At 35.1% G+C, this 15,874-nt stretch overlaps 1 protein-coding gene across 4 annotated transcripts in view; it reads right to left on the reverse strand.

Moving 5' to 3' along the window:
* ANKRD12 (ankyrin repeat domain 12) overlaps nucleotides 1–15,874 on the reverse strand; it is a 70,585-nt gene that overhangs the window by 33,907 nt on the left and 20,804 nt on the right. For 2 of the 4 annotated variants that reach the window (XM_075706372.1, XM_075706374.1), the window contains exons 2-3: nucleotides 15,452–15,589; nucleotides 7,161–7,308 (exon numbers count right to left, since the gene is read on the reverse strand). In XM_075706372.1, the coding sequence (XP_075562487.1) occupies nucleotides 7,161–7,308; nucleotides 15,452–15,538 (235 nt within the window). In that variant the 5' untranslated portion in view covers nucleotides 15,539–15,589. Of the gene's footprint in view, nucleotides 1–956; nucleotides 1,021–6,367; nucleotides 6,373–7,160; nucleotides 7,309–8,558; nucleotides 8,597–15,451; nucleotides 15,590–15,874 lie in introns of those variants that run through there. The other 2 variants (XM_075706371.1, XM_075706373.1) reach the window with 2 other exon arrangements.

Consider the following 15,874-nt stretch of genomic DNA (forward strand, 5'->3'; position numbering starts at 1 on the left):
AAACACCTACAAATTTATCCATCATGTTTAAAAAGGAAACAAGATCCCTTTTGCAGAAGTAACTGATGGGATTTTTCTAAACTGCATGCATCTCATACTCCTGAATATCTAAAAATTCATTCAATATCCAAATCAACACTACTGCCCTATTGGTAGAACAGCTGCATAGGAAAATTTAAAGAAAACCTACAATGAAATTGTACTTTCAACTTTTCACTGCAAAGATGCTGTTCTCTCTCCAAAGAGAGGTACAGCATACCCTTCAGTGACTAATTTAGTACTTCCATCAAGACAACACATTTCAGTTTGTCTGGCATGATCTGCTGTTTCCTAGCTTATGCTACTTACTGCTCGTGATTCTTTTCTTGAAAAACACATTCGTTTTCATTCTGAATTACTCCTTACAGTTTCATAGTTATACTCAGCTTGAGAAGGTAATACACCAAAATAAATGAAATAAATCTTTTGATGATCTAGCTTTTACTTTTTTACTACACAGTGGCCTTTGCCACGTATTTTTATCTGTTGGTTTGGGGTTTTTTTTTTAATCATTTTGTTAGAAAAGTCTACTAAGTAAATGAGTGTAATTTAGTCCCGTTTCATGTTTAGTGTTGTCAAACAACATGAAGATTCTCCCCTACATATTCCAATGCATTTCAGTGGTGGGGCAAATTATTCTTCTACTACTCTTTATTAACACAGTGTTTGCAAAGCATTTCTAGAGCTTACCAATTAAAAGTAACAAATAAGAATACAAGTGCTCTCACCAAGTTATATTGTAATTATGCCCTTACCACTCACAAAAGACACAATTTTATTAAAATGTATGTGAGACTTCATATGTGTTTTCAGTAAATCTGAACAATTCAATACACAAAATTAATATGACCAACAACAAACCTAAAAAAAGGAAAAAGTCTTACAACTACAGAAGGTGCACCTGATAATCCATTTACTGGAGTGTGTCCTGTAATAGGCTACTGCTTTCCCACCCCAACATCTCATGCATATGCCCTGGTTCTGTATGTACAAGATAAAACAGCATAGGACAAAGGGGGTGGAAGGCAGCAAAAGGAAGGAAGTAGGGCATATAAGAGAGAAATGTTTATGCACAAATAAGCAAAAATATACCTTATTTAAAAAAAAAAAAGCCAAGGAAAACAACAATGCAACTGTTGATAAAGAAGCTACACAAGTCCACAGAAAAATTCTTATAAATTATTGGGAACTCCCATTATGTTTATTGCAGATTATATTATAAGATTTGTTTTCACTGCTCCAAGAATACCATCACGCAGTACACTATACTTTATTTAGCATGAGAAGCCCAATTTAATGTTCAGGAACTTTGACTTTTTAGATATTCTGTATCTTATGGTAACAGAGAACTTTTCACAGCTGTGTACTTGATGTTTATACAATTTGAACAGTAATAACTTCCCTAATAAGAATAATAATATCAGTTTAAGAAATTAAGTTTAGGTAGAATTTTATGTATTAAACTGACTGTTGAAGTCAATTAGGGTTTGGTGGTGTTTTTTGGGAGGGGTTTGGTGGTAGTTTTTTGTTTGTTTTTTTAGACTTTGAGCATTTTGTTTTCGAAGTCTATGGAATACCAGTCTCTAACATTCACTTTCCTGTCACTTTTTGCGGTTCTTCAGCAGTTAGAAACAGAGCATCAGGGAATTTCTTACTTATAATTAAAAAAATAAAAATAAAAAGTAATCAAGTGGTATCATGCTCAATTATGTTTATTAAATAACCTTCAAAATATGCAGCCAAATCTATCTGGACAACACTCCTTTTAACATTTTCCTTTTGCAATGTAAGCTTTTCACCTAACACTTTAAAAAAAGGACTTAAAAATAGCCAAGTTATGTGAAGCAGTGATTTAGGTGCATTTGAGCACTTATTTGTAGAAGAGCTTAATGAAATTCACTCACAATACTTAAACATACTGGCACAAGAGACATCAGAATCACTGGTGATTATTTTAGGAGAATTTATGTATGACAGATTATGTCCCAAGGCAACCAATACTGTATCTGGGTTTGGTTGTGGGTTTTTTTTTATTTGGATAAATTACAAATTCTCAGTCAAGTAATTTCTAAGTGTTTTAGGAAAATAAATTAGTAAATAATGTAACGTGGATTTCTCAAAACAAATCATGCCAAATTAACAGAATATTCCATTTGGTAAAATAACCATGTTAGTGGATAAAGGAAATAAAGCAAAAAAACCAAATTCAAACTTCAGGGCTCATGATAGTCTGGTTTCATGTAAAACTTCTCTCAGTGCAAATTGTAAGGAATAACAGGATTAAGAAATAGGACCACGCAAAGCTAAAATATGAACTTCTTGAAATAAATGCTTCTAAGGAAGTCATAAGATTGAGTGATATACAACAAAAGACTAATATGCTTATTACCAACAGCTGCAGAAGACAGGTCAAGATGATCAATTCTGCAGATGATGAAGTTAAGAGAGACAGAGTTACTTAGATCTGTGTGATGGTGGTAATCTGACTGAAGTTATTTTAAAGAGAAACACATCATGATTGACTGCTGCTTCCCATCCTCAGTGAAAGAAAGATTAGAATGTGATGAAGAGACCTCACAGTACACTGTAGAGATATCAATGTACTATCATGATACCTAATTAATCGAGTTTATGGCATATTTATTTAACCAAACCAACATACACACATGCACAAAACCACCTCTGCTTTCTTGCCTCTAGCCCAAACAACAGCTAAAGAAACTTGTACTAGTTGAACAGTAAGTCCAAATCCGGCACACAGTAACTCAGTGTGTAACCAGTCCCTTTAACAGCCCCACTAACCTCTGTAACTATGGGAAGCACAAGTATAGAAATTGTGTTACCATGATGTATGCATGGAACATAAAGAGGTCAGTTGTTTTGCTCTTCCGGTTGTTAATTAAATGCTAGAAGAAATATGACTGTGCCATGTTTGGACTACTTTAAATACAGAAATTGAAGGGGTCAGAAAACAAAACTGAGTTGCTACTATAAACAGAAAATCTGGAGAACATAATTTCCAAGGAAAGATCAACAAATTAGCACATTCAGTGTAATTGTAACTCCTGTTGTTCTTCCTAAATAGTCAACTATGTAACAAGACTACAAAAAAACCCAAACAACAAAAAAGCCTACACGTATCTTTACAATGAAAAGATTTTTCCGATCTGCAGTTATGTTTAATTATCATGAAAAATTGAAATTTTTCTCTTCAGACTAATAAGGTGGAGAGTGCAAACAAACTCGTTCTTTGCAAAAGCAGCACTTGCCTGTTGTTCTTATTCTGATAACCACATCAGAAGTTATTTAAAAATAACCAGATTAAATAAATTATCAAAATTTAAATAATGCTATTTAAGTAGTCTAAATAAGGGGTGGCTTTTCAATCAAATTATGTTTTTGGAGTGGTAGACATCAGAGAACTTAAGAAGGTATGAAAAACGCTTCTCCTTCCACCATCAATTCTACCAGTCTTAATCAAAGCTTGCATGTAGAAGCCTTCGTAAGATTAATTTACATAAGGGTTTGCAACATAAATAAATTTGACTGCAGTATGTATGTATCATATTAGCTTTTTGTGGTCGCTGATCAAAGAATGGGGATGTGAGCCCTCAGCAGGAGAGCCACCCAGACCAGGACAGTACAACAGACACTCCCCTGCACAACAAAAGAAACCGAGAATAGGATGCTGTTGCTTAAAGACAGGCATGTAGTGCAAGCTCAGGTCTTGTCATTGTCCCACTGGCCTCTTCAGAAGGCCACAGGTCTCCTGTGACTCACGTTATCTTTCAGCCCTGTGCAGACTTCTCAGCTACTGCAGGCATCTCAACTGGCATTGCATGACTACATTGAGGCAACTGGATTTGGTCCTAACCAGTATGAAATTATTAAGAAAGTAACCTAAAGGCTAAATCTGAAAATAATTAATACTAATTAAATAGTTGAGTTATCAAGCATTAGAACAGGCTGCCCAGGGAAGTCCCCATCCCTGGAGGTATTTGAAAGACATGCAGATGTAGTGCTTAGGGACATGGTTTAGTGGTGGACTTGGCAGTGTTATGTTAACGGCTGGGCTCAATGATCTTAAGGGTCTTCTCCAACCTAAATAATTCGATTCTATTCTAATTTATTGCAGCAGTTTCTTAGGCAAAAACACTGATTTAAATCTGAATTTAGATAAACCAGAGGACTAGAATTGTTCTAGACTCTCATGGGACACTACAAATGCTGTTTGATTTCAATCTTGCCAAAACTGACTGGATGTAAAATTTACTTTATGTATAGTTTTGTAAGAATCAAATTAAAAAAAATTTCTAAATTAACATTCAGTTTGGCTGTCCATGTTCATTATCACTTACAGTTTCTAGACCATACCTGAACCAAAAAAAAACCACCACAAAAAGGAACAAGAGCTGGAAACGTAGTTGGCAATTTTTACAAAAATAAAGCAAGAGACAAAGATCTTCGTTCATGAATGAATACTCTGGAGATAGAACTGACACAGCTCTAATGATGTAAAGCTCTAACCATTAGGTATTCCCATTTTTTGGCTGGTTTACCTGCCTAAACAGGATGAAACCAAATTATCACGAGGTTTCTACAATCAGCTAGCAATCCTATCATGTATCTTGGAGATAAGCCATTTAATAAATTAAACCTTTTTTTTTTTTTTTTAATCCTAGAGCTACTTTTTATGGCATTTCTTGATTTTTGTTCACCCAGACACATTTTTTGAAGACCCTAAATCTTTAAAAACATTTGAAAAATCAAACTCAGTGGTCTTATCTGTTACAAAGAATCTATTTAGCAAAGCATTAAGAACATTTTTGCTACTCTGAACTCTGGAAACAAACAAACAAACATACTGAAAGACTATTAAAAATAAAACTATAGGGAAAGGGTAAAATACATCCTGGGACTGTAACAGACAGTGGGAAGAATGGAGTAGTACCACATATTTTTTCAGAATCTTTCTCATTATGAATTGTATACAAAACCTTTGACCATCTCCTTAGAATACCGCTACAGATTTTCACAAAATATCAGAAGAAAACTGGGATTTTTTTTTTTTAATTATATTTTTAAACACTAGCACTACTAGCTGATACAAAGCTTTTCATCACCTCTTCTTTTCCCCCTGTCTCTGGTTACACTCTCTCCTCCAAAAACTAACTTACTTCCTTCTCAAATAACACTTGCCATTCTCTGTACATAGTTAATAGGGAGACACTTCTGTGAGAGGTAACAGTTTAGTCCAGTGATGGCAAACCTGTTGAATGTCTAATGCCTAGTTTGCATCAGAAGCAGCACTGCATTTCATGATCACTGATGTCAGTCCTAATCTCATGTCAGTGCCAAACCTGGTACCAATGTAAGTGGTTAATTCCCACTGGTCTAAATCTAATTGTTAGGTACAGAATCAGCATTGTAAGAACTGTTTTTTCATCCTAGTAATCTTCCTACCTCTAAAGTTTCTGGAAAGCTTATGTACCAAGTTCATCATCTGTGAAACGGGGTAGTTGCTCTTACCTACTTACCTCAGCAGTAATGAAACGGACAAGCTATGATGTTTGCTACACAGCAGTTAAAAGCTATGTGCCTTCTATTACTATATTTTCTTGCCCCTGCTTGAACTGTTTCTTTCATCTCCCTGCTACAGCTTGCGACAAAACGATTTTGTAGTGTGTGCATTGTCTTTTTGTTCATGTTTAAGTGCCTACAGTAATCTATCTTGTTTGTGGCAACTATGACAATAGATGCTATAGCAAGAGAAACACAAAAAATTACGTTACCTTGCAAGACGCTGTGACAATGAATTATTTAAAGTTGATGGGGGTGGGGAGAGATTACAAAAAGATTTCCAACACAGAAAACATTAGATCAGTGCTAAATATTACTTCTAAATATATTTATTTCCATTATGAAAAAGTTAAGGTCCAACACCAAGCAATAAATTTAATAAAGCAGATGCTGGGAGCATACTTTAATTTATACATGGTCTTTTCAGAATCAAGTGGTATCATGAATAGTGTAAGACTCTAGAATTCTGTAAAACCACTGAAAACAGAGATCTAAAGCCAAGAGTATTGTTTGGTAATGTGACTACTTCAAATTTGGATTTCATACCGTATTCTCTTTGGAGTAACAAAAATATGTATGTAATGTCCAGAAGCCAAATCTGCTGCATTAAATCAATCCTGGACAAAAATTAAATGTGTACTGAGGTATACACTTCTATCTTGCATTTAAATCTAAGCATATTAAGGGAATTACCTGTTTATGAAAATATTGAAATGTACAATGAGCACTGTATAAGAAACTGTAATACTGAGTCTCTGACAAATTTGGGGAACATGCCTTCTGGTGGCCCTCCAGAGGGCACGGATACTGTCTTGCTACCAACAGAACTATTACTGAACTATGACACAGATAACTAATTACCTAAACTCAGATATAATTGTACTCTTGGAATACATCCAGATCCCTCCATCTTGATTTGAAAAGAGCCATGTTAAGAATGGATTTTGAAGTCTTGAAATCAGTTCTAACGGAATATGCTTAAGTTAGGAAGAACTACCAGCCTGTGCAGAAAAGGTATCCTGAACAGATCATAGGAGCTTCGACTAGAAGAAAAGTTCACTCTCCATGGCTAGTTTAGTTAGTTCCGTAACCTTAGCAACCTTTTCTCTTATATGGAGGACAGTACGTCTACCAACCTTTCCCACTCTCCCTCCCCAAAAAAGGCTACAAAAGGCTGACAGCTGTGTCTCAAATCAAGGCACTTACATGTCTTTTCATCAGTTTACTTGTTTAAGCAAATGGACTTTTAAGAGAGGACAATGAAAAGAAAGATTTATTACTAAAATAGAAGCAAAAAATAAGGTTAGGAAACAACTGGAAAATGCAGATGAACTATGCTGGCATGCTAGCTCTTGCTAATGATAGGATGAAAGCCTATCAGATTGAGATGCAACAATCAGAAGCAAGCAAGCAACTTTTATACTTAGTATCCTTTTTTATAGGGAAAAAAATAATCAATATAGAAAACATAATATACAATTAATTAAATTAGGACATATTTTACCAACAAATAATTAGTTAAAGAAATAAAAAGGTTCTACCTGTGTCTGAATTGCGATCTTCATTTCTGGATGGACTAATAGTAAAAGGAAGTTTACGTTTCATGGAAGACTTTTCTTTCATCTCCTTCCCCACATCACTCCTATCCACTTTTGGAGTTTTGCTGTAGGATGCAATCTTGTCCTTGCTCTAATATAAATAAAAAGTATACTAAGTAATTTTTGCATAAAGCAGAATACTCTTATAACGTATACAGACTGAAAAGACTGCTATGCGAGAATGTATGTGCATGTGTGTATGTATGTGTATTACATAGTTTATTCAAAAACTTTTAAAGTAACCTTACTAAAAATAATCAATGGCATTTCTTTCTTTTTAAAATTAGTGTATTCTGTGTTATTTCTACTTCCAGATACATCACTGTAGCACTGCTGTTCACTATTAGAGCCTTGATTAATAAGCAAAGGAACACCACAAACTGGACAAGAATTTGCTAAGTCTTAATAACCATCCCAATTTCCTTCCCATAATAATCACATTAAAAGCACATTGAAAGCCCACACTGCAATTCAGACTGTGAATAGTAACACAACAACAACAAAAAAAACCCCTTTAACTACCATCCCCTGCCTCCACCCCGACCCCGTAATCCATCCATACAGAACTCCCTTTCTATTTCAACAAGAATAATAGTGTAGTGTTTGATTTTCTAAAGCAAAATTTACTAAGAACTTAGAAAGTCTATGAAGAAACTTTTTAAACTGGTTATCAATTTAGAAAAAATAGGTACAAGCTACCTGGAATTTTTAGTTGCCTAAATCTGGGATTTTTGGCTTATAAAATGTATTTCAAGATAAACATAGAAAAACCTGGACGGGCACAATATTAACTTATGTTTGATTACTTTGATAATACAGGTGGTCAAAGCATGTAAAAGCTAGCAGGTTACTGAGAAGACTGCTTGAGAGAACCCTCTGCAAACTCCAACATTTTGGCCTACCAATCAAGATGCAATGTAGAAACACAACATCTTCTGTTTATTACATGCTGCAGAAACACATTATTCAACTATGTCAGGTATCAGAACTCCACAGCTTTGTATCATTCTTAACAGATGATCAGGTGAAACCACTAACAGATTCATTTTCTAAAGGCAGAAGAGGCACATACACTTACTTGCCAATCAGAAAAACAAAAGGCTGCTCGTTGGTACTTTTGAAGCAAGGAGTTAAAAGATTTATTCTGATTAGAGGAAAACTAGATAATCCTTCCAAGTAAAGGTACTATTCTTTAGAGCATCTTTCCTTTATTTAAAAACAAACACAGGTAAGAAAAGTAATTTGATTATATCATATATATTTAAACTGTTGCCTAAGGAGTTGGCAGAAGTGATTACAAAAACAACCTGCAAACAATCTTCAGATGACAAATGTCCATACCAGGGAAGTCATAAAGAAGGGATCAGTCTATATGTCAAGAGAATTCCTGAAGTAAAAGGCTGATGCCCCCAGAGAAAACCTATCTTCACTCTGAGTTTGGAAACCTGAAAGAAAAACCCCCAAAACCAAAACCCCAAACAAACCAAAATACAGAATAAAACCCACACACCAAAACCAGCCCTCCTCCAAACCCCAAAGGAAACAAACACCCCCCAGCCTTTTTCTTACATGCTAGAACAAGAAAACCTAAAAATCTAAAACTCCTTAAGATTCCTCTGAGCCTGTGGGAGATAAAGTGTCTGTGCTATTACTTTTGAAAGAAGCTAATCAATCTACAACAACCAATGATTTGCAAATGCATCTAAGTTGACAGGAGCAGATCCAAACTCCATTAAGCCCATTCCGATCTCTTCCACTACACAAAAGTTTCCCCACTTCAGCCCAATCTCACCAAGAGCTCTCTCATCCCTTGTTCCAAACAACTATTTCTCATATGTACCTATGTAAATTTCTCACAATATGACAAAGTAGTATTAAAACTTTATTGCTTTCTCTAAAATATTATCTTGTGTTAGGTGCTATGCAATATAAAGGATCAATTAAAAATAATTTAAATTTCCTAAGCAGGAAATATTGGTTTCAACTTGTTCTGTAGAAAAAAAGGCAAACTTTTTGCAGTTGGTAAACCTTAAAAAGAATCACTTTTTTGGTACTAATCAGTAAAATACATTGGTAGATACCCACAAAGAGACACAAGCTGCTTAAATAATCTGATAGCTTTATATTTATTCTTATTCTTAAATTGTATTATGCATTGTTAAATATTATGGCTGATGCACTACTTCTTTGATATACACTGAATATTAATTTTGTGATGATTAATTAGGAGGAAAGACAGTTCAAAATGCATACTTTCAGATAAATAAAGACACATTGAAAATGAAAGAACAGGCCATACATAGAAAACACAGAAACTGGAAAAGAAGAGTATTTTGTTCCTTAGCTATTGTGGAAATAAACATTTAGCCGCCACCAGTGGTGGACTTTCCAACCCAAGAGATGCAATGAACAGGGTGTTTGAGAAGTCTGTACAAAGTCAACGCTATTTACTACTTTCAGTGACAATGCTGAAATAGAGATGCAATTAGATATGCAGACACCATCACAACCAGGAGAGAAGGAGAAGCAAAGAGCACTGGCAAAGGGAAAACAAAATGACTAGCAAATTTGAAAAACAGTCTAAATACAAAAGATAATGGGAAAAGCCAGGATAAAACCAAAGTTCTACAAACTGATAGAATAATTAACTGTACAATCACAAGACCCCACACTGAAAGCCACAAAACTCTTCACAGCCTCCCAGATTCAACTTCAAGTAAAGGAGGGCAAGAGGAGGTAGCAAGCCCTGCAGGTTAGAACAGACATTTTGATTTAAAGAGTGAGCATTCACTGTTACAACTACTCCTGGTCACTGCAACAGCACAGACATCTCTTTTTCAAGGTCCAAAGCAAGGTTCAAAATCCAGCATGAACAGGCCTATGTATTAGTTTAACGTGATCCATGGAAGCAACCCAAAATGAAGTTGACGTCTTTCATAAGGCAACCTGTAACTTTGAGTATCTGTGGACTTTCTAAAGAGGATCATTAATCTAAAGTGAAAGCTGCTAATCAAATAAAACGCTGAAGACATGATAATGTTCAGACACATAAACTATTGCTGCAAAAAGAAAGGCATTACATACTCTCCATGTCCACTACAGTTAGAAAACATTTAATGGCTTTAGACTGTAACAGGAGAAAAGCAAAGGTTATTTATCCTTCTACTGAGTATCTAACTCTACGTCAGTCAGTATAGTTAAGTATCAGAATAAACTGCCCAAGGAGACTGGAATTTCCATCAGTCAAGGCTTTAAAGAAAAGGTCTGGCAAACATCTGTCAAGAACCGAGAACAGCTTATCCTACTCTGGGGCAAATGGATGAACTGGATCTGCATGTCTCAACATTTAATGCATGCCTCACTGGAGGATGTAGTAACAAGGAAGAATTTTCGCTCTCAAAAAAACCATACTAGCGTGCTATGATGAGGAACACATTTTTAATCTGTTCAACAGAAACCATCTCAGAAGGCTAACAAACAGCAGTCTGGACAATCTCTTGATATCCCATTCCAGCTCTATTGTCTGGTACCACTGCAATCAATGACAATACACAAAGGGAGACACAAGTGCCATATAATCTAGCAGATGTACTAAGCCCCGGGAGAATAAGCATTCTTTTTCTGCCTATCAAAGATAATTACATACTGAAGCACGTTCTGCATGGAATTAAAATGGCTTTGGGCACTATTGTTGGACTCTTCTTAGAAGAGAGTTAATTCTTACAAACCTCACATTTGTTTCTCCTTTGGACCACGTATCTATCATTTACTTCCTGAGTTTTGGCCATGTAAGTTCTAAAGTATAAATTCAGATAAATTAAAATTTCATTATGTTCTTATGTTTATAAAATATCTCATCCAAACACTAAATGGTCTATCTGCTGTACACACTCCTACAATTTTTACATTTATTTTATGCTCCCAAGATGAGCAACTGAAATAAAAATACATGTACCCTAAAGCATATACAATATAAAGTCAGTTTATTAACAGGGATGTTATTCCTAATGATTTTTTTTTTTTTTAAGCTCTCGGAAGACCTGAGCACATAGCTATTCACTGGTTGCTAGAACAGCATAATAAGCATTAACTTCCACTGGACAAATATGAAAGATTAAGTCTCGTAACAACAGTAACTTCACTATATTCCTCAGTCAACAGCTAAGAGTGCACAACCAGTAAGAGCTAAATATTGTATCAACTAGGAAAACCAAATCCTGCAAGTGTTTTTTTCTTTTATCTTAATACATTAACCATTGGGATAGTCTTACACTATATATTTAGGCCATTACAGTTTTTGTTTTGGGAAGAATGAGGAATTTTTTGGGGATTGGTGTCCTTTAATACTGTTCATTTGTAAATGCACTGTTCTGTGTGAACATTATTTCACATTAGGCCTCCTCCGTCTCCAATGCATCTATGAACATAAGGGACACCAATAATTAAACTACCTATCTTCTGTTCATTTACAGTCATAAAACTTAAGCTCCACAAGCAGTTCAGACATTTCTGCTTCAATAACAAAGTGGACACAGAAGCAAGTAAGAGCAAATTTACATAGCAAAGTGCAGAAGTGGTTTGACTGTACTGTTCTACAGAAAAAATAAAAAGCCTAAGCTACATGAAAAATAAAATTAGAATGCATTTTTTTGTACTAAGGATCACTGCCATTATCTGAATGTTGACAGCCTCAGGGTCTTTTTATGCTACTAGAAGACACAGGCATTTCCAATGGCACAGTCATTGGTTGCACAACAGAGAAAAGTGTGTGGAGATGAGGTATTTTCCAGATTAATCAAGACACTTCCATATCAAAATGCCACTAAAGCAAAAATTTTACTTTAGTATCCCTTCCACCTGCAGCATCAGTACTTCCTTACATCAATTACATTAGGTTAATGAATCCATAACTTTTTCAAAAGAAGTTCTAATGCTTCAAAGATTATTGTTTTTAAATTCATGATTGCAAATATTTACATATTGAGAAAAATCATTATTTGCTTTACAGAAATTTCCACTACTTCCTGAAGATATTTCATTTAAAATTATCACTGTTGATCTGGCCTGGTCAATCTTTACTTCAGAGTTTTATGTCTGTGTGTGTAGTACAGATTTGCCTTTATGACTTTATGTTGTTCAAACTCAAATTTTACTCTTACTGTATTGTCTGTTGAATTTTAAATAATTATCTAGGCTGAATTAAAATGGTTACTTTTTGGCAATATTTTGTTTATTTTTTTCTAATACAGGGGAAAAGATTTCAGATTATTCAAGGGCCAGCTAAACACTGCTGACAATTACTTGCCCATGTGTTAGAGCACAGTTCATGTGACTGTTTAAATGACTATTTAACATCTTAACCATATATTCAATTTTCTCAAAATATGACAAAAGCAACCAAACTTAATTTATTATGCTAAAAACCTGAATACAGGAATATTTACTGCAACGCTTAAATAATTCTGTAATTTTATTTAGGATCTCACATTTTCAATATTACATATATCAATTTATACCATACAATCCCCAAACCAAATCCTGTATTATTCTAATCTTGCATTATATATTGTGCCAACGTGGATAGCAAGCAAGACTAAAATAACAGTGCAAACAGTTATCAGTTTACTGTTTGGTATCAATCTAATTAGTCCACCATTGTGTATGTCCTTGGTCAAACTTCCATCTTCCCCCAGACTTTAAAATTCTAAGTAATCCTGCCTTCACTGGCATCTTGATCTCAAATACCAGGCAAGGTAGAATCTGAACCTAGCACATTTGTCCATACTTCTAATTCCTGTACGGGTGATCAGTCTCAACAAGAAGCATTTCCTTCTTAGAGCAGTCAGCTAAAGAGAAACCTCCACCCAAACCAATATGACAAAGAAAGGGTTTTATGCGACCATTAAAAATAGAATGCTAATTTACTCCTTTCTAAATCAAATCAAAATTTGCCGTGTTTCCTGGTGGTTAAATAAATTACACCATGTTCACTGTTGTGTTTCCTGGAAAAAGTTATTATTTTCATATGGATTCATATCTTCTTATGGTGAAAGGGCATGTAACGTATGTTTCAGAAGATTCCCTAACTTTGCAGAGTCTGCAGGGTAGGGGGGTTAAATAGCTCAGCAGACATAACTGCTACTGTTGTTAGTAGATCAGAGGCAGGAGATTACTGAAGAGGCAGGTTTCAAGACAACTAGCAAATACTGAACTGGGCACAAGGATCACTGTCAAGGCAGTCCTTTGGCAGTGGCTGCAGATTCAACAGCCACTCTGGAAACTAGCACCATTTTTCTACTACGGCAGCAAACAACAGGGAGAGGAGGTGAGGGGGAGCTGGAGATGGAGAGTGGAGGAGGAAAAGGGGCCTCAGAAGTAAACTCTTTATTTTGATTGATTTATTTTTTTAAAACTCAGATTGCAAGGCAATTTGTATGTAACATTCAAAGCCTATGAAGGAAGAAAGTAATCTGCACTATAAAAATATGATCATGTATTTCTGTACATTCAAACCTACAAACAAATGCATTCCAAGCATTTCAAGCCATACCTTTAGCAGAGAAACAGGGAAAAGGAAAACTTAAAAATTGACACATTCCAGCAAATCCACTATTTTTGCTTTGATGAAAGTGAACAAATGATGAAAATTCATTTTAACCTCTGTGTTATAGATTTTTTTAAAAATTAAAAACACAAATAAAGCTTGAAAAAAGAAAAACAGTGTCAGTTTTCCTAGCATGAGCAGCTGTTGATTATATCTTCAAGATCTTGTGTCAAAAGCTTTTTTCAGAAATACTGAAGTGTAAAGATAAGAAGAGTTTATAAAGCCAGAAAATATTTTTTTAGTTAAATAAATAACGTAAAATCTTGAAAAAAAAATGTAGGTTATTTACAAGTGTATAAACAAAAAGGCAGTACTGAATACCACTAATTTTACTGCAATAGCCTTCCTATTCTTGCTGCGTGTAGGTCCCAGAGTTTTCCCCCCTAATTCCCAGTGTTGAATAACACTTCAATTAACCTGACCATATCCCAAACAAGGACCAGAACAAAACAAAAAAACCCAACAGTTTTTCATCCCATTACTAGTAAGCCAATTTCCTTTCCCCATTTTACTCTGTTATCTTCCTCTTGGTATCAAAGTAGTTCAACACAGCTAGCAGAAACAACTACCTTTGCCCCACTTTACTGGGACCCATAAAATAAACTGGGAAGAGATTAAAACTCTAATGTTTTCTGTGAATGTTTTCAGAAGACAAACAGTTTTAAGCAGATGCTGGATCTTCTCATCTTTTCCTATTTTTTCATCTCTCCCTCTCTTATATCCATTCATTAAGTGGTCTTACAGAGAATACAGACTTCAACAAAATAGTAACAGTAAGTATGACCACACACACACACACACACTATCCTTTTCCAGAGAAAACAGTTTTAAACATAGTTTGGGAGATAAATGGGTTCTCTTTCCCTATGGCAATATACAACTCATCATTCAAAATACAGAATATTATTCTATCTTTTGTTATTCATTAGTACTACAGATAAACTCGTCTGTTGTACAAGTGCAGACAAAACAGCAAACTGGGTTATTCGCAAGTTGGCTCCAGAAGTTTGAAAACGATAGGATACTTCACATTTGTAAACAACAAACGACCCTTCAGTATTACTGGAGCTTGCATACTCCTTCATTCTTCAACACTTGAAAATGGATTGTACAGGTTTTAAAGTGGACTCCCTTGTAGAGGAGTTACTCTTAACCCTTCTGCAGCATTTGGCTTTCAACTCCTCCTAAGTCCCTGTGTTACAAAGGAATATAAGAAAATTAGTTTGTTCATTGGTCTGCACTCTGTCACAGACCTTCAGAAATGTTTCATGTGTTTGTTACAGAGAGTAAGACGTTGTAAAATTAAATAAAATATGAATCGTTGTTGTGAGTGTATAAAGACTTCATACAATGCAAGATATGGAAACTATTCACTAACTTGCATCAAATAAACCCACCGTGTCCAGCTTCCTTTTGAATTAAGTTGCAAGTTACAATAAAAGGCATAAATTCTGTTCCCTAGTTTAATTTACTGTTAAAGGCATGTAAAAGCTTACTTTTTTCCCCTACACTCAAGATATCAGAATACAGATTCATATTTATTTCTTCCCACTACAGTAACAAAAATCATGACAGAACACATGCTCCTCATTTCACTGAAATTAAATGGACATGAATATAATTTTATTACCTTTCTTGCAGTTGCTTTTTCCACCATGGTGCTATCACTGTCAGAATTTTCAACTTGAACTGTTTTTGTAGACCCAAATTTGGGCATTTTATAGCTGTTTAGCTAGCTGTATCTTGTATCAGTGGGTTCATCGTGTGTCTGAAAAATAAACAACCAACAAACATTATATAAATATAAACACTATAGTGTCATTTCAGGACAAGTGTTGTTACTGCAGATGGTAGCAGAGCTGAATAGTACCCAAAAAAAGATGTCTAACAATGACACCTGATTTCAAGTATCCCACTCATCTGCAGCTCAAACCTTGGGGTGAAAACCCAAAAGGTCTAACATGGCCGCTACTGGGGACAGTGTCATCAGAAAACCACCAAGTCAGTTGCCGAACTGCCTCAAGCCTCTAACTTACCTCTCTGGCAGACTTAA

Source organism: Pelecanus crispus, chromosome 2 (genome assembly GCF_030463565.1).
Source record: "Pelecanus crispus isolate bPelCri1 chromosome 2, bPelCri1.pri, whole genome shotgun sequence".
NCBI lineage: Eukaryota > Metazoa > Chordata > Aves > Pelecaniformes > Pelecanidae > Pelecanus > Pelecanus crispus.